The sequence below is a fragment of the Takifugu flavidus genome, chromosome 7 (genome assembly GCF_003711565.1).
Source record: "Takifugu flavidus isolate HTHZ2018 chromosome 7, ASM371156v2, whole genome shotgun sequence".
NCBI lineage: Eukaryota > Metazoa > Chordata > Actinopteri > Tetraodontiformes > Tetraodontidae > Takifugu > Takifugu flavidus.
In genome coordinates, this window is record NC_079526.1 from 4,955,641 (window position 1) to 4,978,297 (window position 22,657).

At 48.8% G+C, this 22,657-nt stretch overlaps 3 protein-coding genes across 8 annotated transcripts in view; 2 read left to right on the top strand and 1 right to left on the bottom strand.

Annotated features, from left to right (window-relative positions):
• tmed5 (transmembrane p24 trafficking protein 5) overlaps positions 1-22,657 on the top strand; it is a 110,208-nt gene that overhangs the window by 40,719 nt on the left and 46,832 nt on the right. The gene's annotated exons all lie outside the window — the stretch shown is intronic.
• On the top strand, positions 473-5,107 carry myoc (myocilin). 2 transcript variants are annotated; one of them, XM_057039106.1, is made up of 5 exons: positions 475-1,090; positions 2,544-2,603; positions 2,684-2,776; positions 3,889-4,100; positions 4,185-5,107. In XM_057039106.1, the coding sequence occupies exons 1-5, from the start codon at positions 604-606 to the stop codon at positions 4,764-4,766; spliced, it is 1,434 nt and encodes a 477-aa protein (XP_056895086.1). In that variant the 5' UTR covers positions 475-603; the 3' UTR covers positions 4,767-5,107. The 2 variants fall into 2 exon arrangements, with proteins under 2 accessions (XP_056895087.1, XP_056895086.1); XM_057039107.1 differs by lacking the exon at positions 2,544-2,603 and having other exon boundaries at positions 473-1,090.
• Positions 5,437-22,609, bottom strand: prrc2c (proline-rich coiled-coil 2C). 5 transcript variants are annotated; one of them, XM_057039002.1, is made up of 34 exons: positions 22,213-22,609; positions 20,151-20,320; positions 19,874-20,048; positions 19,362-19,471; positions 18,733-18,855; positions 18,343-18,641; positions 18,178-18,257; positions 17,851-17,987; positions 17,676-17,760; positions 16,824-17,004; positions 16,117-16,735; positions 15,854-16,023; positions 15,163-15,412; positions 14,857-15,067; positions 12,318-14,774; positions 11,948-12,114; positions 11,695-11,849; positions 11,235-11,619; positions 11,032-11,117; positions 10,754-10,945; positions 10,386-10,643; positions 10,144-10,236; positions 9,959-10,060; positions 9,708-9,879; positions 9,362-9,580; positions 9,127-9,266; positions 8,869-9,047; positions 8,558-8,786; positions 8,362-8,472; positions 8,053-8,247; positions 7,859-7,977; positions 7,631-7,757; positions 7,312-7,554; positions 5,437-7,223 (listed from the first exon to the last, which is right to left on the bottom strand). In XM_057039002.1, the coding sequence occupies exons 2-34, from the start codon at positions 20,263-20,265 to the stop codon at positions 6,963-6,965; spliced, it is 8,445 nt and encodes a 2,814-aa protein (XP_056894982.1). In that variant the 5' UTR covers positions 20,266-20,320; positions 22,213-22,609; the 3' UTR covers positions 5,437-6,962. The 5 variants fall into 5 exon arrangements, with proteins under 5 accessions (XP_056894982.1, XP_056894984.1, XP_056894981.1 ...); XM_057039004.1 differs by having other exon boundaries at positions 7,859-7,959; positions 15,854-16,026; XM_057039001.1 differs by having other exon boundaries at positions 15,854-16,026.

Consider the following 22,657-nt stretch of genomic DNA (forward strand, 5'->3'; position numbering starts at 1 on the left):
TCGATGGCTGCTTCACCCCGACCCTCTTGGAACGACAGCCGCCACCACCTGCTTACGTCACGGGGCCCCCCTGTCAATATGAAAGGGGACACTGGCTCCCGGGGGCCGTAATTCTATCCGGCCAGGCCCCGCTGTCCCCTCTGCACCGGTGCTAAACCTAATTTATTCACCCTAATATATTCCAACACCAATCAGGCGGCTGAACCCCCACCAGAGGTGCAGAATAACGCCCCCCTCGGATAAAAACTCACTTTGGGAAAAATAAATAAAGGGAAAATGGGGGAAAGCTCAAAGGAATGGATTTGTTTTGTGAGATTTTGTCCCCAAAACAGCATCTAATGACTTTCACATCCTCCTCCCTGCCTCCCTCTTTGCTTCTGACCCCCCCTTCTCCCTCCCAGTCTTTTCTCCTCCCTCTTTACCTCTCTCCCTTCTTTCCCTCCTTCCTCTCCCTGCTGATTGTATAAATATCTGCGAGCCGCTGGGGAGAGCTCAGAGTTGCAGACCTGTCCGCAGAGGAAGCAGCCCGGAGCAGGGGACACCTGAGAGATCTGGCACCTTGAAGCTGCGCTGAAACTCAGTTCTTTTTTAAGCATCAGCAGGATGTTTCTGCTCCCCCTGATGTGCATCTGCGGCCTCCTGCTGCGAGGAGCCGCGCAGGAGCGAGCGGCGATGTGGAGGGGAAACGACAGAGGTGGACGCTGCCTTTACACCTTCACTGTGCCCAGCCCTGTAGAGGCCAGCTGCCCGCAGACCGCGGGCCCCGAGGTGGAGGGGCTGAAGGCCAGGCTCGGCGTTCTGGAGGCCATGGTGTCCCAGCTGGTCGGTGGGGGCGAGAGGAACCCCCAGAGAGCCGGGGCCACATCTCAGCCTGAGCTCCAGGAGGCTCTGAAGCGGGCGGTGGGGGAGAGGAACCTTCTGCAGGGGGAGAAGAGGCGGCTGGAGCAAGAAATGGAGAGAGTCCAGCGCCTGATGGAGGAGATGAGGAGGGAGACGGAGAGGCTGAAGGACAGACAGTGTCCTCCACAGACCCCCGCGGTGCCACCGGCCCCCTCTCTGCAGGGCAGCGGTCTGTTGAGACCTGCTGGGGGTAAGGACCAGCACACACGTCAGACCAGAATATTTGAGTGCCAACTTCCAAAAACAAAAAACAAAACCTGCACCTTGGACAAAATTATGGTTTTTACGAACCATCTCAGCCAGAACTTTCTTCATTTCCTTCAGTTTACTCTCCATATGTGGCTGAAAAAGGTTTTACAGCGCACCTAATGTGCGCACGCTTGTGCATGTGTGGGGGCCTTTTGTGGAGTGGATGTTTGGGGGCTGCAGGGACGCTCTTCTCAGGTTTCTGCTCCCTGCGTTTGATGGCGGCCTGCCAGAGAGGGTCCACTCAGTATTTATGAGCCGGTCCTGCTCCCTCTTTATGGCCGGTGTTTCCCTCTGCATGTCGGAGAGGGTGCGAATAGTCTAGTCGAGAGGTGGGGGGGGCTGTAATGGGATGTACTCTGTAGAAGTGGTTGGTCAGGACTGGTGGGGGCGGCTGAGGGGGCGTCAGGGGTCTCGGGGCCAAGAACACTATACTTCCAGACTCAGATTAAAGGGTTCCAGCGAGCCTGAGAGGTATGTGGGAGCCACCGAGGTGACGCTCTGGTATGTTGCGTTTGCAGTGCCCAAACATTGGACTAATTAGTCTCAATGCCTCACATCCCGGTGAAAATGTGGCGGCGTTTACTTCTGGGTTATTGCCCGTAAAGCGTCATCCATCACCCCCCCCCCCCCCCCCCCCAAAGTGAGTTGCACCTGCAGACCCGTCATTCACCATTATAGAGGAAAAGAGGACGACGAATCCTCACATTTATGCAGCCGAGTGTTTTTAAAAAAAGAACTTCTCCTGATTTGATGAAAACGTTTGTGCGTGTTAAAATTCTGACGGGTTTGATTCGTCACCTCTCCCGAATCTGACAACACAGCCAACTTTTCTTTTTCCAGGCTTCTAAACTCTTTTCCCACCAGTACTTCCTGTTTAACTCAGGAGCGTTCCCGTGTGGGCCCTCTTCATCAATGCCCCCCCCCCTCCAGATGCCTGTGTTTAATCCTCCCTGCATCATTAAGGAACTACAGGACGCTGCACACTCACAAGACACACAAACACAGACGTCCTCATCCATTCTCGGCGCCGTTTACAGCAACGTTGTTTACATTGGGCTGCTAATGGTTTCATCAAGGTTCTGGGCTCTGACAGCCCACCAGCAGGGTCCAAGAGGAGACGGCGCCAGCGATGAAGGGAAGGAAGGGCAAATGGCCGCTTTCGTATTATGTAGACACGAAGTTGACAGTCCCGAGGCGAGATGAGGTGTCAGGCATGTGTGTTACGGTGGACTGTCTGACTCCAGAGCAGCTGGGAATCTGCTCCGGAGCGCTGGTTTCCTTCACTCCCATTCTCTGCTGTCAGTGGAGCCGCAGCCTCGTTCCAGTACACAAACACTCCTTCAGGCATTGTGCATGCGAACGCTGCAGAACTCTGTGTGTGTGTGTGTGTTTAGGTTTCATGTCTCATCTGATGACCAGGCCCAACAGGCAGGGAGACAGCAGCAGTTTGATAGGTGGGAAACGTCTCCGCTCTGTTGGCTCTGCCTCCGCTGAGTCTCTGCTCTTCTGAATGTTCTGCTCCTCTTCCCGACAGACTCGCCGTGGCAGCACGGATCTCCGGGCTTCCAGGAGCTGAAGGCGGAGGTGACGGAGGTTCCTGCCCCTGACAGCTCTCCAGACGCCACAGGTTGAACCGTTATTCCTTATTATAAACTGCCATGTTTTCCAACAATTCCAGTGAATTCCAGCATTGAGGTCATGAAATCATCTAACGTTTGGCTCAACTTTATTAGAGAAGAAAACGAAGCTTTGGCTGAGACGCAAGGAAACGTTTCACCTGCCAGATGTTCCTGCTTTGCTCCTTCCCATAACTCTAAGCCCCCCCTCCCCCGTCAGGCCCCTGTTATCGGACACACTCGAAATGACACACGTGCACACATGTGACGCAGCGTTCCCGCGGTCGCTTTCATCCTAAGTGATGCGTTCGTGCAAAATCTCACAGAAAGTGCAGAAAAGCCTCCATGAATGGGACCTTAGACAGAATCAAAGTTGTTGTTTTTAACTTTAAAGCAACTGTACCATCTAAATCACCCCCTGCTCCTCTTCCTCCTCTGACCTGGCAAATATGACACCCCCCCCCACCAAAGCTAATACTGCTATTAATACTGCAGCATCTGGGGCGAGAATGCCAGAGTCGTATCCATTATATTTGCTTTGTCAACTGGAGAAGTTCCATTAATGCAGGCGTCTCCCTTACTGGCATTCAGACTTCAGCGTAAGCTCACGGCGGGTCCAGTGGGTCGGGGAGATCCCCGAAGTCCACGTGCGGTCGCCACGTGAAGTCACATTATCTGATGAGACCGAGCCACTGGGCAAAAGGTGTATTTATACGACTTGTTCCTGTCCGAGCCTTAATCCAGCCCTGCAGCGTGTCCTGGACCAGGAGCGGGAGTGTATTTTAGGCACGGTGCCCACAGAGATGTCAGGCATCTCCAGACCTGCTGTCTGCCTCCATGACAGGAAATGATGCCCCAATGATAGCCTTGATAGGCGCTCCTGTTTCCTTTGCCGTTATATAATGTAATTAAAAATAGAGCAAAAAATAAACTAATTACAGTCTCTCATTGGGTCGAACTAAAACTGAACCTTCGTCATGTTAGAGGATTTAAAAAATGTGAAAAACTGGGTGTTTCCATGCTGTCCGTGTGTGTGTGTGTGTGTGTGTGTGTGTGTGTGTCCTGTGACCTCTCCGGATCATAAATCTTTTTACTCAGTGCTTCTTCCGCCTCCTGCTCACAGGCTGTGGGGAGCTGGTTTCAGTGGGTGAGCCGGTCGTGCACCGGAAGGCCGACAATATAGAAGGCAAATATGGCGTTTGGATGCAGGACCCTGAGGCCGTGGCCCCGTACGCCCCTGGCATGATCTGGAGGATCGACGCCATCGGCGCCGATGTGAGGAAGCTGTTTGGGTACGAAGGCATGGACCAGCTCTCCAGAGGTTTTCCATCCAAGGTAGAGATGCTAGCTGTGTCTATCCGTACGTTACAAGTTGATTTATTTTTAGACGAACCTTCTCTAATCGTCCTCCCGCCACAGGTGCTGCTGTTGCCCGAGCAGGTGGAGAGCACCGGCGCCACCGTGTACCAAGGATCTCTCTACTACCAAAAACGCCGGAGCCGTACCATCATCCGCTACGACCTGGCCTCTGAAAGCGTGGCGGCCCGCCGTGACCTACCCCACGCTGGCTTCCACGGCCAGTTCCCCTACTCCTGGGGGGGCTACACCGACATCGACCTGGCCGTGGACGAGCAGGGCCTGTGGGCCGTGTACTCCACCAACAAGGCCAAAGGAGCCATCGTGATCTCCCAGCTGGACCCTCAGAGTCTGGAAGTGAAGAAGAGCTGGGAGACCAATATCAGGAAGAACTCGGTGGCCAACTCCTTCATCATCTGCGGCCGCCTCTACACGGTGGCCAGCTACACGGCGACCGACACCATCATCAACTACGTCTATGACACCGAAGCTGGCCAGGGGAAGGTGGTGAGCATCCCCTTCAAGAACAAATACCGCTACAACAGCATGATCGACTACAACCTGGCCCAGAGGAAGCTGTTCGCCTGGGACAATTACCACATGGTGTCCTACGACATCAGGCTGGGGCGCAAGAAGGCCAACTAAGTTGACCTTTACAGACTGTTGGTGTAGCTTGCTTCAAAGACTCAGTGCTTAAAGAAACGTGTGGCGGCAATACCTACAAACCCAACACTGAAATAGGGGAGGGGGGACCCCGAAGGGCTTTTTAAAACACGGCAGTGCTGGCATTTTTAGAGATATTATTTTTGTACTTTATTTCACTCAGATGTGTGATTGTGCTGTGGAGATTCTGACACTTCCCTGGTGAGGCTGTAGTGCTTAAGTGTTTCTCCCACAGCATTTATTGAATATCGCATGTACCCGACCATTGTAGAGAACTCCATGTTATGTTCAACATTGTTATGAATAAATACCTTCCTAAACAATTTATGAATTCACACTTTATTTGTAACATTAAGTTATGTAGAAGCTCCATTAAAATATGAAGAGATTTCTTCAACAAAGTGGTCATTACATTTGACAATTCATCTTAGTTAAAACTAAGATTCATTTAAACAAAAACTGATTGTGTTTTGGTTTATTAAGAAACTGATCAATCACTAAAAATATCTGGATAACCAATTTGAAAAAGGGACCATAGATTTTTTGGGGTTTCGATCCAGGCCCGTGTGCTGCAGCGACACCCAGTGGCCAGTTGAGGTTCCTACTTTATTTGCAAAATGGACCGAGAATGAATAAAAGATGTACTAAAAACCTCTTTACAGTATATTATTTTATTAGTTTCTGTAACCAAACTGAGAGAATGCAAATAAGACCGTACATATTTTAATACAGCGATGAAACCCCTGTACAAGTTGGAAAAAAAAAAAGGAAAAAAAACTCTTTGCCCTCCCTCCCTCATCCATCGTATAAAGCAAGGACTCCTCCCCTGACGAGGGTTGAGATGATCAGGACAGCGTACCCACTTCAGGGAGCGGAGGTACAGATCTGAAGGAGGACCCTTGTCACCCCAACCCCGAGATGAAGCATTGTGGGTGGACAGCCAGCGAGGTGAGGCAGAGACCAAAAACAGCACTGATTGTTCTCATCAGTAAAGACAACAAAACAACAAGTGTTCTTCAGCCCAAACACTTCAGAAACTGAGGCTTTCCATTTCAGGTTTCTACCGTATCAGCAATCAAACTTCTCACCGGGTTTCTACTCCTCTAATCGCCCCTTTCCTGCTATTAACTAGCTAAGGGCACTGGGAAAAAAAAGAAATCAGTCAATAGCAGCAGCAGCTCTGGGTGCTTTACAGTGACGTGTGTATAGGTGTCTGTCTGCCAGAACGGTTGTGAAAGCAGTGAAAATCGTGGTCATTCATCATGCACCTACCATATAATCTTAGGTCAACTCGAATCACAGCAACAACGCTCCTAAAAGGCTGTGACATCATCTCTGCGCTGCCTTAACCTTTGGCTAAATACGCAGGAGACCGACGACGAGCGCCCCTCCGTTCTGACTGCAAACACACACCCAGGACGTGTGCTCGCAAACACTTTTCAGGCAAGGAGATGAGAGCAGAAGGCGGGAGCAAAGGCTCACAGGCAGACTAATCGTTAACCGTAAAAATTCAATTAAATGCGGCTATTTTCACATTTCCTTTGTGGTAAAATTTGATACAAACAAAAAAAATGATGAAAATATTCAGATCCCCCCCCCCCCGTTACCTGTGCCATTATGAAACCATCGAATGAGGGAATGGTGATGTAGTGCACGTCCCCGTGCTCGGATCTCTGGATATGTCATGATGGAGAACGGGCAACAAAAAGTGAGTCACTATATGACATTTCATTAATGTGATTGTTCTGACAACAAAAAAATAAAAAACCCCACTTCTCATTAACAAAAGATATTTGCCCTCGCATGTGTTCCTATTTGGGACAAAATAAAAGAAATGAAGAGCTTTAAAATGGCAAATAGCAGCAACTCATTTCGATTTCCTCTCCCGTTCTTATCTACCATCACAGTAGAATCGTAAGGAACCTCTTGTGCAGCCGTATTATCTGCATCAAAATGTGATGGAAGAATCCAACTCAAATGCCCCCACCTACAGTGGGACACGTCAGGAGAGTAAGAAGAGGATTATGTAAATGCTGAAGGTGCTTCCTCTCTGGAACCACCACAGTATGGGTGTCATCTCATCCTCGTCCTCCCCCACTCTGTCCCCCGGGGCTGAGAATGAATGGTGCTCGTTTCTTTGTCTTCTATTGATCCGATCGGAAGAGGGTCAGCGGCTCTTTACTTGCCCTCCTCTGGTTTGATAGCCTGTGGTTTAATGGGACCAGTCCGTATGGGCTTGGCCGTGGAGATGGGGGGTTTCTCAGATTCTGTGCGATCGCCTCCCATCTGGTGGTTGGGGGTGGAGGGGTCGTGCGAGGGCTTTCCTCCCTGATCAAGGCGTGGCACTTTGTTGACCTGCGTTGCCTTCAGTTGCTGCTGCTGCTGCTGTTCTGAGAAGAACTTGTGAGTGGATTGGAGCACTTCAGCCCGCTGTTTCGCCTAAAGGGTTCGGAGGAAAATTAAAAGTTACACCTTAAAAACAAAAAAAAAAAAGACGTGTCCAATCCAGTTAAGCATGCTAACAGACCTTGAGGTCCTGTTCAGCTTTCAGGGCTGCCTGTGTGCCACGGGGTCCGAGGGAGGGGCCGGCAGATCCTCTGGGAGGGTGCTGACTGTGCTGGGCGTGCTGAGGCCTAGGATGAGGCATGAGACCACCACCCACATTTGGTGACATTTGAGGGCCCATGGGAGAGCGCTGCACGCCTCCAGCAAAAGAGTTAGCATGAGGAGGTCGGACCAGAGGAGAGACGATGTTTGGCTGAGACAGGATCTGAAATGAAGAGTTGCTTCACTTGAGAAGGGCGATGATGGCGTGCATTATGTATGTCGTCAAAACGGCCCAGTACCTGCGGGTTAAACTGGCCAGGGAAGTGCTGGGCCATTCTCATGCCGGCAGAATTGGGCTGAAACTGCTTCTGATAGAGCATACTGTTCATCTTACTGGTCTGGCTGCTAGGAGAGGTGGAGTTAGCCCTGCAGACAGCAGGATCAGGGAAAACAAATGAAATAATCAGGGTTAAAAACACTTTGATGTACAATTTCTGCATCAACATGCGTGCGTCCAGAAAGGGTACCTGTAGGGGCTGGATGTGGGCGTCGTGCTCCTGGCGCTGACGGGAGGGGTTCCAGGTTTCACATCCATTCCACTGCCAAAGAGTTTTAGGTCCATGTCCATCTGCAGTAAGGAAAAATGCTAAATCCCAAGTCAAAACACGATAAACAAACAGGAAATAAACAATCAATCAGCCAGCAACACCCACTGACACACCTTGCTGGTGGGAGGCTGCATCATGCTGTGGTTGGGGCCCATTATGCCTCTATAGGGCTGGGAAACAGAGGGCTGTCTGTTGATGTTGGGTGGCTGCGCCTGGGGAGGCGTTGGGGGGAGTGCCAGGAGGGGCTGGGCTCCACCGGAGCCAAAGTTTGGAAGGGACAGCTGGGAACTGGGCAGAGGGACCGTTACCTGGACAGATCAAGGCGAAATGTCAAAAACACAAGCAACAGAACTATTGGTCCATGTTGAGTAATGTTCCCAACAACAATGGCAACTGATGAAAACTCAGTTATTAGTTGTCACCTGCTGCATCGCAGAGCTGGGAGACTGTGTGTTGCTATAGTAACTGCTCTGGCCATGTTGTTGAACCTGCCCGGAGTACAGATTTGAATGCTGGTTCATTCCCTGTCGCGCCTGAATGAAACACAGGAAATACCAGGAGCAATACAGGCACATCCCCAACAGGAATAAAACGGTGAGAAACACTTTTTCCAGCTACCTGCAGCAAGTGTGTGTCAATAAGCTGAGAGCCCCCCATGCCAGAGGGCTGGTTGAGCTGCGGTTCAAACAAAATGGGAATGTGCTGGGTGGAGGGCGGCTGCTGGTAGGCCAAGCTGGACTGGGGCTTGCCCAACTCTGGCGCCTGGACACCGGGGTAACTGTGTAGGGATGGTCCCGACAGCATCATGGAGGGCTGGGACAGGCTGCTCTGCATAAACGCCTGAGACCTGAGGGAGGACGGATCAGGACACGCCTTAAGATGAACCCACTGGCCCCATGAGCCATGAAGATGTGCGGTGCTATGGTTACCTATAATTCTGCAGAGAAGAGCTGAACAGATCCTGTGGCTGGGACACAGGTGGTCCAGTGCCAAGTCCTAGCTGAGCCTGGTGTGTGTGTTGGTGTTGGTGTTGGTGTTGGTGTTGGTGTTGCGGCTGACCTTGCAGTGGAGCGTAGATGGGGATAGGAATCTGCTGCACTGGTGTTGGCTACAAGAGGGGAAATGTTTATCGTTTCAAATTAAATCTCACGCAAGTTTGCTTGTACTATAAAAGTGTAGAACCGTACCTGAGAGAGCCCAGGCTGGAAGCCTTGCTGCTGCGCCAAAGAGGGAGGAGCCAGTCGGGGATGGGGGGTACTGAAGAGGTGGCTCGTGTCCATGTAGAAGGCTGGAATCTGAGCTGCAGAACCTGAACGCACCATTGACACTGAACTATCAGTTATAGGAAGACCTGATATACAGGGAAACATTTAAAGGGAGCCAACTTTGAAATATATAGTTGCGTTTTGTTTCGCCTCTCACCTGCTGCAGATTGAGAAACGTAAACTTGAGGCGTCTGTTGCTGTTGCGGCAGCAGAGGCGGCACACAACCCAGCTGAGAAAAGCTGCTACTACTGCTGCTACTGCTGGAGGAGAGACTTCCACCCTGCAACTGCTGGGGCTTCACCTTACAAATGTTGGGTGGGTCGGAGGCTGTGGTGGTCTTGGTGCTAAGGGATGACGTTGTATAGGTACCAGTACCTAGAGGGTGGAGATATAAAAGTCTTAATGATAACTGTGTAGACAAGTAGGGCTTGAAACCTCTTAGTGATGTAATAAACTTCCAATGGTGTAGGCATATGCTTGTATTAGCTTGGAAAACTTGTACCTGACAGCGAAGTGCTTGGGGTGACGGAAGCCACGGGAATCTGAGACATCGAGGCTGAGGAGAAGCTTGAGTAGGAGGACGCGCAGGAGGTGATTGGGGAAGACGATGAAGTGACCGGAGAATTCTTTTCAAGGCTTGGGGAGTTCTCCCATGCCTTCCGAGCCGATTCCATCTGAAGGAGGCGATGGGAGAATATTTGGGTCAGATTTTCCAGCAGCGTTTAAAGACGCAGTGTTGGCAGCATCGTTTACCTTTAGTGTCAGGTCCACTGTCGCAGGAGAGACGGTGCTGAGGCTGGAGCTCTGCTGGATGGTCTCTCGGTGAGGGAGAGGCAACGAATGTGTCAGAGCCACCTGAAACACGCCAAAAAATAAATAAATAAATCCCGCTTCGAGTGCCAGAAATCTGTGGCGGCGATTGTTAGAAGTGTTCTTACATTTGCCACCAAACTCTCTTCCATTTTGTTCCCTCCTGTAGGAACGCTGTCGGCCAATGAGGACGAGGGGGTTGTGTAATCAGTGACGGACTCCTAGAGAGGTAAAAAAAGATTTGTCAGACACCCCACACACCAGCGCGTCTAAATTTGATCTCACGTAATTAGAAACAGTAATGTCTTCCATCCGATATGGACGTTCATTAAAATGTAAATCTCTAAAATGCCATGTTGTATTAATATACCTTGGAGTTGCTGCTGTACTCTGCAGAGGGGACTGTGATCATGCCCTCAATATCTCCTCCCAACTCAGGCACAGTGGCGTCGGTGGTCGGAGGACTGGAGTCGGTGGGTCTACTGACAGCACCCCCAGGACCGCCTCCCTCCAGTCTCTCACTTTCCCCTCCACGCGAGTCTTTGGCCTTGCGGTTCTTTAGAGAGCGCTCCTTACCAATGGGACCTGGTTTGTACTCTTTGGTCTCCACTGGTTCCATTTCTGGAAGCTGGGGAGATAAAAGATTCACGTTTTCAATGGAGCCGAGAAGAATAAAAAGGGCTTACGCACGGTCGTTGAAAACGTTCAAACTCTAGTTCTTCAACATGGACAGATTACCTTTTGTGTTTTAATTGGACCGGCTCGAGGTTGTTTCTGTCTCTGTTCTTTGGGAGCAGGCAGTTTGTTTTCAGAAGCGGTTTCTAACATTGCTGAAACTCCGTCGCTGTCGGTGCTGCCTGCAGACGACGGCGCTCCAAACTGAATACTATCTATCGCCAGTTCCACGCTGCTTTCTGTTGGTTTTAAGCCCTGAAGCCAAAGCACAAAACGTCCAACGTTCATTGATGTCTCAAGGGCAACTCATGACTAAACGTCAGCAAAGATGTGACACAGACCTCAGAGGAGACCGTGGCAGGAAAGGAGGTAAGAGGTTTGTTCCAGGCACTCACAGAAGGTGGCTGTGGAGGACTGATCGGACCAACTGCAACACAGGTAGAATATTTAGATCCAATTGTTGGCCAAACTCCTTTATAAGGCTCAACATATACTGGCTCCAACACAAAAACACATCATTTTCCCAGGAAATACAGCTACTTACGCTTCTTGACATCAGGTAGCACAGCAGATCCCGCTACCTTGTTCTCCCATAGTTCTGTACCTAGAGCGCTGTGTGCCTGTGCAGGTGGAGGGGGAAGGCTCTTTGTGGTAAAGTCCACGGTCGAGGGGGAAGCCGCCGTTGCTTCTAGAGCCGGAGGATTTGCAGCAGGCTGGGAAGGAGGGTGGTGAGCATGCTGGGGAGCAGAAATGGATGACTGCTGCTGAGCCTGCGGCGTGGGACCAGGAGGAGGCTGAGCCGCCGAGGCCGCCTGCTGCTGCTGCTGCTGCTGCTGCTGCTGCGACGAGGACTGCTTCTTTGCAAACCTCGGTGGCAGCTTCCCCCCACCACCTCTACCCTTCTCTCCTGAGCTCTTTTTGCTTGTGTTCTGTAAAATATTAAATATATTAGTTTTCTTTTTTTAATTTTGTCTATATTTAGCTGTGGGTTCTCCCCCACACACCTGAGTAGTCTGCTCTTCCTTTTTCCGCTTCTCTTCATCTTGTAGGCGTTTCTGTTGCTTACGAGAGACGACTTCGGTGAAGCCGTCATCATTGGCGCTGGACTGTGGGTCCTCTGTCGTGGTGACCTCAGGGTGGTCGTCAATGATCACAACACCTACAGCAGAAGAAACATCCGGCCATCAAAGTTCAGTCACAAGCACAGTTGCAACCTGGTATTACTCCCAGCATAATACCATAAAGATCAGTACTTACTGGCATAGTTGTTAAGATCAAATTGAGAAAGAGCATTCTCTTTTGGCTTCTTGGCCGCCTGTTTGGTGTCATCTCTGCGTCGAGCAGACTGTTCTTTAGTTGACCTATGTGCTGCTGTTCCTCCTGCCGTTGGTGCCATCCCTTCAGAGTTCTGCTGAGCAGGGGGGCTGTTTGATTTAAAGACACAGAGAGCATGAGAACTGAAATGCATTGACAAGGATTTATATTCACAATTTAACATTGTAATAGTCTTTAGTCTCATGCTGCAGGTTTCTATAAAGAAGAATATTAGTGAAGCAATGCTGCCTCTTAGGGTCCTCCTAACTCCGCAAACTCAGAGGGAAAGAAAAAAACCAAAACACTGACTCACCCTTTGCGTCCAGCTTTGGCCCCTCCTCTTCTTTCTCCCTTACCACTGGTATAACTGCGGCCTGGCTTGGTGCTGCTATTTCCTCGGCGATTCTGTCTCTCAGCAGGTCTCTGACTCGAGAAACTTCTCTTAGCTGCAGGAGCTCCCTCACGCTTAGGAGTAGCACCACCTTCAAGATGACCCTTACTGGGGGTTATGGAGCCCTGAGGCGGTCCTGGTGCCGGGACAGAGGACGCGTTGGTAGAAGCCTCAGTCACTCCTTTTCGTTCTTCTCGCTCTCTCCTTTCATTGAAGTCGCTGCTTTCAGAGGCAGTTTCCCATTCCTCATTGGCTTGATCTGAAGAGTTCTGGTTGGACAAGTCAGGGGACTTTGTGCCAGCTGCAGTGACAGCAGGGGTGCTGGTCTCTGCCAACCCGGCTTCGATAGGAGAGGCTTGGTCTGGGACAGGCATTGTGGATCCCACTTCTGACACATTAACTGGTGTTCCTGGAGCTCTAGACAAAGTTGGGGAGACAGAGATTGGAGCAGAGCCAGAGGTAGAACTAGGAACTGAGGAAGCAGGCACTGGAGGTTGGGGGACAGGGGGACCTGGGGCCGTTTCCCCGCCGACCAAAACTGCAGCCTCCCGTTCTTTTAAGCGCCTGAAGCGAGGTGGTTTATCTTGCCTTGGGGGTCTTGCTGGCCTGGATCGACGAGGCCTCTCTCTGCTACTCTGAGGGGCAACATCCCCAAACTTCTTGCAATCGGACTTAGGTGGCCGTCGATCAGTAGGATTGTCGTATCTCGGAGCGATGTCAGTGTCCTCGGGTCTGAAGGTTTCCATGGGTTTGGAGGGCCACTGAGAGGAAGACTCTCTTGCCGGCGGCCGTCTAATTGGGGCGGAACGAGGGCCCCCACGGTCCCTCGTTCCACCTCGCCTGCTGTACAACCCCCCTCTTCCTCGACGAGAAGGCTCTCCTTTAGGGAGGAATCCTGGCTTGGGCCTGTTTTCATTATCCATTCTAGAGCCGACCTTTTCTCCCATGTGAGGAGGTCCAAAGCCTGGCTTGTGAGGCCCAGAGCGGACCTCCCCAGATAGCTCCCGTCTGAATGGACGGCTTGGTTTGGTGCTAGGCTCACGGTCAGAGGGCCCAGTATCACTGGCAGATTCTCGTCCACCTTCACTTTCGGAATCTGTGTCAGATCCGCGGCGTCTTCTACGCTTAGGAATAACCTCGAAGTCCGAGCTCTCGCTGCGCGTCTCACTTTCCTCTCTGTTCCGAAATGCAGCAGCACCTCCTGCGGGCAAATCAGACCGTGATCGGGGTTCTCGGTACGGATATTCAGCACGGCTTCGGCCTCGACTCCCCCTGCTTCTGCCACTGTATGTCCCCCTGTAGCTCCGCCCTCTGGAATAATACTCCCCACGGCCACGTCCTTTGAAATTTGAGTCAGTTAGACCGCTCCTGTCTCTGTCCTTGTCCATGTCTTTCTCCCTGTCACGGTCCCTGTCCCTCTCCCTGTCCCTCTCCCTGTCACGGTCCCTCTCCCTTTCGTCTCTGCGATATGCACGTGGAGGAAGACTGGACTCTTTCCTAGAAGGAAGTTTGGGTTCTGCACGTTTGTCGTTATTAGGCAATTTTTCTGTTTTCTCTTCCTGAGAGGATGAAGTGGGGACACAAGATGATGGCTGGGACTCTTTAGTTCTCTGGTGGCCGGTCGCCCCTTCCTCACCCTGAGTAACTTCCTTCTTTCCCTCAGCTTGAGGTCTAGGGCCCTCAGACACAACAGCAGCTGCAGACGGCGCTTTAACTAGCTGATCTCTTTTGGACCGATCCCCTCGTTCGTGGCACTTTTCACGTTCTTCTCTCTGCTCTCTCTCTTCCTTCATGTCCCTTAAGACGGGCTTCTTTATAGGTCCAGACCTTCTGACAGGCCTCTCTCCTCCTGGTCCTTCTCTGCGTCCAGCACCTGATCTTCCACCCCAACGCAGTTCAGCCTTCTGCTTGGTTGGGACTGGCAGGGGCAGTTTCTCTTGTTTGTGTAACCCATCAACAGGTGGCGTAGCTCTGTTGTTAGTCCCTGCTGCTTGAGGGTAAAGCTCATTCTGTTTGTCATCAACCCTCTCTCCGGTATCCTGTAATTCTAGAGCTTTTGTACCCATTGGAAGCATTTCAAATCTGGACTCATCAAGCTTCAAAGAGTGGCTGGAGCCCTGTGAAACGCTCCTCTGAAGGATAGCTTGACCAAGAGTCTCTACCCCTTCACCACTGGGAAGTCTGGGCTCCTCTGAATCAAAAGCAGATCCCATAGGAACCCTATCAAGGGGTCTCGATGCACCCTCTGGGGCTTGATTAAATGTAGATAAGGATTCAGTGGCATCCTGGAAGAAATTACTTTTCTGAGAGTCCAATGCACTATGGTCCTGGGGATACATAGATTGAAGACCCCTGTCCAAATCTAAGCCAGAGTCCATCCTGTAAAGACATTATTATTAGTAAAGTACGTGCACACAACAAGCCATTTAGGAGCTTTTTGTACGATTCAGGTCATATTTACCTTGAATCCTTGTTGTCATCTCTTCCTTTTGGAGGGGTTACAGAAGGCAATGGCTCCGACTGCGAGTATGGGTCTGATCCCCATACCATCCTGGAGTCTGAGGGTATACCATGCTCACGAACTGGCCGTGTCAAGTGGTCAAAGGAGTCGGAGCTTGAGCTTGAGTTATCACCAGGCTCTCTGCGCACAATCTGCTTAGGTGGCATCCTCCCTGGAGATTTATTTAAAATAAAGTGTCCATTTCTAATCTTTGATTTAATATTTAACCTTTTTCAATGCATAAAAAAAAAATATATATACACATACCAGCATGCATGTTTGTGGACATGTCCACTGGTGGGCGTCCTGACATCATGCGTGGATCCATGTAAGACTGCATCATAAGCCAGCGTGGGTCAAAGCCCATTGAAGCAAGATGCTGGTGATGGGGACCCATAGGTTGATACATGGACCGGTGTTGTTGCTGCTGGTTAGCTGAAACTCCACCACCGGTGCCTGAAGGTGACACAGAGCCCCCACTCTGCTGTTGCTGCCACTGTTGCTGCTTCATTTGCTCCTACAACATCAATGAGGAACAGCAACACAATTTTGAATAATTGGTGGAACGTCTCATCTCTATTCCTTCCCCTTTAACCCTTCGGGATCATGGGAAGTGTACACATTAGCAGAATTGGTGCACCCTGCCTTCACCTGCACCTGGGTGTAACATATCTATGTATTATTAAGTTATAGTGGTGAACCTGTGAAAAAGTACATAAATAGGTGGGCAAAAAAAGATCACTCAAACACTGCAGAAGGAAGTGAGATCAATCGAAATTCTCATGCCACCATTTTAGTACAGCAAAAAATAAAGACAAACACTGGTGCTATGCCAGTAGAGAACAGTTTTTAGTTTGACATGTGATGGCATAAAGTTGTTGGGTTTAAGCATAAAAGAAAGGGTCAGATAAACCAAACATACTAACGTGACCCTTCAAAGACTGACATGCACCCACACCTGCTGTCTGAGGAAACGAGGTGGCAAAGACTTCTGAAACTGTTTGGGGTAGCCCGAGGAGAGAGATGGACGCATTGCAGCTGCAGCTTCTCCTTCCAGCTGTGGTGGTGAGACCACTGCGACGTCCTCACTGGTCGCCGTGTCTATATGAGGCAAAGAGAGGTGGGGCTCTTCTGGGGGGGGGGAAAACCCAAACACATTTAGTTCCCTTAAGAATGATCAAACGTTAATCTATACATTTGCAATTCTAAAAAAAAGCCCACCTCTGTTGTCCTCCATGGTGAAATAATCCCGTATAGGCACTGTTGTACCGTCAGCCTTGTTCTCCATCAGAGGGCCTACCTCAGCTGCTGGAGAGTCTTCACTCTGAGGCTCTGAAGCTTTACTGCCTGGTCTCTGGACCAGGGGACTCGGCTGATGAAGCAAGTGATCCTCCTCCTCTACACCTTGATCTTCTTTATCTCGTTCTCGGTCCACCCTCTCTGCGTCTCTGTCCACCCGCTCCATCGGGGGTGCTTGCATGATTTGGACCTGCGATTGTGAAACTGGGACCGAAGGTGCAGGACTCAGCGCAGCTGCGGGAACTGATGAGACTTCCTCATGAGCAACGGCTGCATCGATGTTGGTAGCAGAAGCAGATTTGGGATCAGCTGCCTGGCGGTGTTTTTCATTGAGACGTTTAAGTTTTTCAGCACATGCTGCAAGCCGCTGTTCTTCCATCCGGCGCTCTTCCTCCTCCCTCCTCCGTCTTGCTCGCTCTACAGCTTCAGAAACCTCTGTAGGTTTCTTGCGTTTGTGTCGCCAAGCCTCAGAGTCCTCTTCGGGCACTGCAGCCTGTGGTTTGCCCCCACGTGAAGTTGCACCAGCAGGGCGACTACCACCCTGGAAAAGAAGACCAAAAAAGCCTCAAGATTTTGAAACTAACTGGCTTGCTAGTGTAGATGTTTACATATGGTGCATTTGCCTCTACCTGAGGATCTTGTTGAGAGGTTGACTTGTACTGCCCCATACTGGCAGGTGATGGTGCTCTGGGATCACCACTGTCAGCCCACGAAGTTTTATTGGCTGCGTGGTCCTCAGAAGCTTCTTTCCAGCCCTCCTGAGTGTCTGATGTCCGAGATCTAGCGCGCTCTACTTTACCCATCCAGTCCCTGATAAAAGTAAAGCAAAAACAACTATATCTTTCACCACATGGTACACATCAAATCTTCTGTATGCAAGTTGACACTGAAATTAAAAAATGAATGTCAGTTCAAACCTTGCCATATCTAGCAGTAACCCACTTATGCCTGGTATCTAAATTGCTTCAAGATTCAAGATGTACTTTATTCATCCCCGTAGGGAAATTGAATTGTAGTAGCAGCCTAATTAATATAACTGTAGACTAGGTTTTGTATTTACAAAGTATAGAAACAGAATAAATAAATACAAATAAGATTAGAATGTTATAAGCATATATACAGCATATATTATAAGCATATATATGTATATATAATATATATACATATAATATATACATATTATAAGCATTATAAGCATATATACATAAATATAGAATAAAATAGAAATAAAATTATAACAAACATTACACAATTATTGTTGAGTAGGTTTGGATGAATTAAAACATGTAGTTTAATTTGTTTTGCTGGTCAAATCTATTAATTTCTGGCATTCTTCTAACAAGTTTAACTCATTAAAATGAGGAAAGACGGGAGGGTGAGAATGGAGGTTTATATTATTAATTAAGAAAAAACTTGCAACAGAGCTTGTATGGTGAATACAGACATAAGCAAAATGAAGCAGATAGGCTGAATCAACTCACCAGTCTCTTTTATCTTTAGAAGCTTGGTTCTCTTCATCATCACTGAAGTTTAGTTTCTCAGTGTAGTCCACCTCCATTTGAGCTCCTGGATTACAGGGAAAATGGGATTGATAGACGGATGCTAGAGGGTGCTTTGTTAACCAATTATTTAAACCAATAAAAAATATATACAAACCTGCCCAGCCCTCATCTGCATCATTGTCCAAGTTGTCCAACTCCTTCAGTTCAGTTGCACTCACGATAGAGGGTCTGTTAGGGTCCTGGTGCCAAGACTGGGGGGGAGGCTGCTGTTGTCGTGCTGAACGAGGAACCCTGAACGTCCAACAAAATAGCAAATAAGAGAGTTGTTGGAATGAGTTTTATAAATGATATATTGGTTAATATCATATAATATTTTAAGAAAACTCCATGGTTTACTGTGTTTTTTTTAATTAAATTAAAAATAACAGATGTTGATAAATGTCAGGAAAACCAATAAAGGTTAAAAAAAAAGGAAACTCACTTTGCTCCATCTTGTGGTACAGAGTATCTGAGATTTCCTTGACCTTGAGCAAAGGACATTTCAGGGTAGGCGTGGAACATCTAAAAGAAAAGCACAATGAAATTTAATGGAGAATCAAGACGTCACCAAGACAAAGACGAGACTAGAGGTACTGATGTCACTTACATAGGGTGGCATCATGCTCCTGAAAGCAGGGTCAAAATGAGTTGGCACCCCACCTGCAGGCTGCTGCCCACCATTAAGTTTAGCCTGAGAGGGGCCAGCGGTGGGCACCCTGTCCCTGCCTTCCCTCTTCAACCTCTGACCATCAGAGGCAGCGGTCCTCCCGACCTCGTCAGCCTCCCCCGGGGGTGTAGAGTTCCCAAGACCTGCACTGCTTTCCTCCTGAGGCCTGTTGTCCATCTCAGGAGGGCTGGGCGCGGTGTTCAAATTTCTTCCACCGCCTTCACGCCAGCTTCCCACATCTAACACGACACAGGAAGAGATGGATATAATGCTCAATTTCACTTACTGAGATGGTTTCTTGAGGTGGGTAAAGAAAGTAAATGGTCATACTTTGAGGTCTGAGGCTAGGGCCTGGTCCATAAGGCTCCTCCTCCTGACTGTCACCTTTCTCTACTTCACCAGCCGCCTGTAAGCTGGGAAACTCCTGGTGAAATTGGCTGCTCACACGAGCTCCTGTACCATACAATGTTAAAAACATTAGAAATACACAAAAATAGAGACTATGAATATAATAAAATCTCAATGAACGACAAATGTTGGATCCTCCCTTTTCATATCAACACTGAATGTAGTGGAGATAAAAACAGATTGCATTGCATTGAAAAAAGGGCGGTTGCATGTTGGAGAGGAGCTCCAACCTCAAAAATCTGGTTCACTTGATTAGAGAGCACTTGAGAACAGAAGTGTACTGAATTTGGCCAGCAATCGATTCCTTGAGAAAATTCAAAGAAATCTGATGTACTTGAAGAGGGCAGAACATTTGAATGAAGTAGGCTGCCGTGCTACAGCCAACACGGGAAGAAAACCTGTCACCAATTACAAAAATGCTAATGGTTATTTCTTCTTGGAGTATTTACATTTAACTATGAGCATAACTTCTAAGGCTTGGAATTTCTTGGCCCTTTTTCACCCAGTGGACAAGATAAAACACTGACCGAGCAAGAGGAGAACAAATTTACCATCAGATTGTGTTTGCTTGCTGTTGGCCCAGGAGCGGCTTCCCCCAATTGAAAGCTCTTGTGTCGGTGGCACTACTGGTTTGTTCTGGGGTGGAGGCGTCTCCTGTTGTCTGGATCAACAGAAAATGTTATATAGATATTTGTAAACCAGTCAATTTGAAAAATGTCCAAAGACTACAAAGGCAGCCTGTGTTCTGTGTATAAGCAGTATAGAACTAAAAGCAATGTTTTCCTGGTTCCAGCATCACGCTGCCTCATTACCAGCGTATACGGTTATAAAACTGTATGGTGTGAAAGTCTGGTCATTTTCAGATTAGGTTTGATTTTATGCAGAGCCTTCGAACAGAAAATACAACCATTGTTGACAGAGCGGCGACTGTTAATAACACAGGATAGAACACGAATATTTCGGCCTTCTTACAACTGGGTTAGTCTGGTTTAGATTCCATTCAATTAGCAGACTATTTGCAGCTAACGCAACAGACACCAATGTTAACATTCTTTGGCGTTACCTCTCCTCCCCTGCCTCACTTCGTGATGCCCAGCCGCTACCATCTTTGGGAACAATGCTGACGTTGGGGTCATTTCCTTTGTTTTCTGCTTTCAGGCTGGGCAGGTTAGCTGGAGGGGGCATGCGGCGGCTGACAGCAACTTTCCCCAAACTTTGGAGTCCATGTCTGGCAGCCACTTGGATAAAAATTAAATAAATCAATCAGTGATTCAGAAGACAGTTTAGAATTTTTTTGCATATAAAAATGTGCATGTTTAATGTGAAATACCAAGGTTTACCTGCTGTTTTTTGGGTTTCCAAAGATTTACCCTTGTAGGTATTGAATAGGCTAAGGGATGCATACTTTGTTTTGCCATCCTTTGCCTTGGTGCTCTGCCCTGACTTCTCGGACATTTCGCTGGAAATTCATTGAGTCTGGTCCTTTGGCTTCGTCCCCAGAACCAGCCTCCTAGAGCCCAATTAAGAATAAGTTAGCACAATCCAAGGAACAGTTTAGCTTGATCGTCAAAATCTGGACAGGACATGACAGAACACATTCACAATTAAAACTGTAGTAGGTCCAGTAAAACCATTATTATATGGAGAGGATCATTTATGACAAAGATAACTGAAGGAAATACATGTAGCAGCTTAAAATGGTGATTTATTTCCTTAAGAATGAAAATGTAGGCAGCGACTTGTCAAATCATGAACCAATGATGGACTACCATAATGTTTAAAGGCTAAGCTTAATTTCACTTGCCACACCCAAGCCTGTTGTATAAAGAAATCGCTTAAACGGAACCCATGGATGGAAACCAAAGTCATTAATATAAATGTGTCTGCAAAGGGTTACACAGCCCTTTCTAAGGTATTGGGTCACCAGCGAGCCACAGTGACAGCCATTATCCACAAATGGAGAAGACTTGCAACAGTGGTCAGCCTTCCCAGGAGTGGTCAGCCGAGCAAAATTACTCCATGAGGGCACGGAAGATTCACCCAGGGTGTCACAAAAGAACCCAGCAAAAAGAACTGCAGGCCTTGTTAGCCTCACTCAAGGAATAAGAATGGCCTGAGCATCCGTGGAAGAGCTAGAAGGAAACCACTGCTGACAAAAAGACAGTCTCCATTCACAATTTGCCAAAAAAGAAGGGATTTCCAGGACTTCGGTGGGACTGCCAAAATTGTGGGAGGGGCGCCTCCTGATACATATGGGACAGGATTTCAGAAAAACATCAAACCAACATGATGGTCTGTGGCTGCTTCTTGAAGCAATTCGAAACCTGACGCGAGCTCAAGCTTCCTCGGGTCCTGCAGCAGGTCTAGCCAAAGTTCTGACAGATAATATTCAATTTTGAAGCTGTCTAAATACTTTTTCATAACACAAAGAGCAAATTGTGGATGCCTGAAATAAAACATCATATCTACACACAAAAAGTCATCAGTATACATCCATAATGGAGATTTCAGCTTTAATATTGCACTTGAACATCAACTTGAACATGCCAGCAAGAAACTTGGAGGTGAATTTCCACACAAATAAAGACGATTTTTTTTTTAAATTTCACATGGATAAATAAAGAACTTTGCAAAGGAAATCACTGCATGGTATATCCGACTGGTCTGATATCCACTTTTATGCCTCAAGAACCACAATAGGACCATTAATTAACATTTTCTTAGCAAAGCAGTTCTGGAGGCTCTGTCCAAATAATATCTCTGACCAGCCGATCAATAAGTAACCATCCCTCGATCGATACGTGTCTGAGGGAGCTCCTCAAAATCGCACCGAGGTGTTTCAGTCCATGCTTAAGTGTGTCTCCACAAAGAACCTTCAATCTCACGTTTCAACTCTCGCCGTTTACGTAAACTCGAAATCTACGAATCCGAATGAACTGGATCGAACGCGTTCACCCTTTCCCCGATACGAGCAGAGACGAGGAGAATTCCCCACCGTGTCATGGTGTTGCTACAAATCTCAGCCATTAAAACGTGTCCATCCTCCCTCATGTATCACCTCTGCTAATACGATGGATCGCTCACACCGGTGGGGAGTAGCGGCCCTCCGCCCGGAACACGACTAGACTGAGCCCAAATCACCTACCAGTGACACCAACGTTAAGAGGCCATTACAGTCCCATTGTCACCTTGAGATGGGTACATTCTTTTGGGTCCAGCATGACACAGGGAGATGACAAAGAGCAGGCCGCCAGCGTGCATCGTTTAGCACAGTTTCGTTTCTTAGTAGTCGCCATCACATCCACTTCCAGCATTTCGGTGGCCGGAGCATGCTACCCAGCTAGCGAGGACCAAGTCAACAGGCACTAGACATACTCAAATTCGCAAGTCAAACCCACTCACCTGTCACACCGGCTGCGCTTCTTGTTGACGTGCGGTTCAACTTAAACCCCGCTTCGGCCTGGATTGTGCGGGACGGTTATATATGTCGAACCGGCGGATTACAAAACCTGGCTAGCCTGCTAACCTACTTTGGCTAGCAGCGGCTAGCTACTTCGCTCGTTGGATGCCAACAAACCCCTCTGCACATGCACGGCTCCACTTTAATACCCCGTTCGCAGCTCTTTTGTCCTTGGCCGCTAGTCGCGTATCCGGCCGGTTCTGCGGGGCCGGTAAGCGGCTGTCCCGTGGTTCAGTCTAGCCCACCGCCCGTTATCTCGTGCCAGAGCGTTTTTCTGGTTCAGTGAGGGCCCGCTCGCGCCGCGGCCTGTCGCACAATTAAAGATGGCAGACTGGAGTTGCCAGATTTGTTCCGTTGTATCCCCCTTTCAAATACGAACCCGGCTGA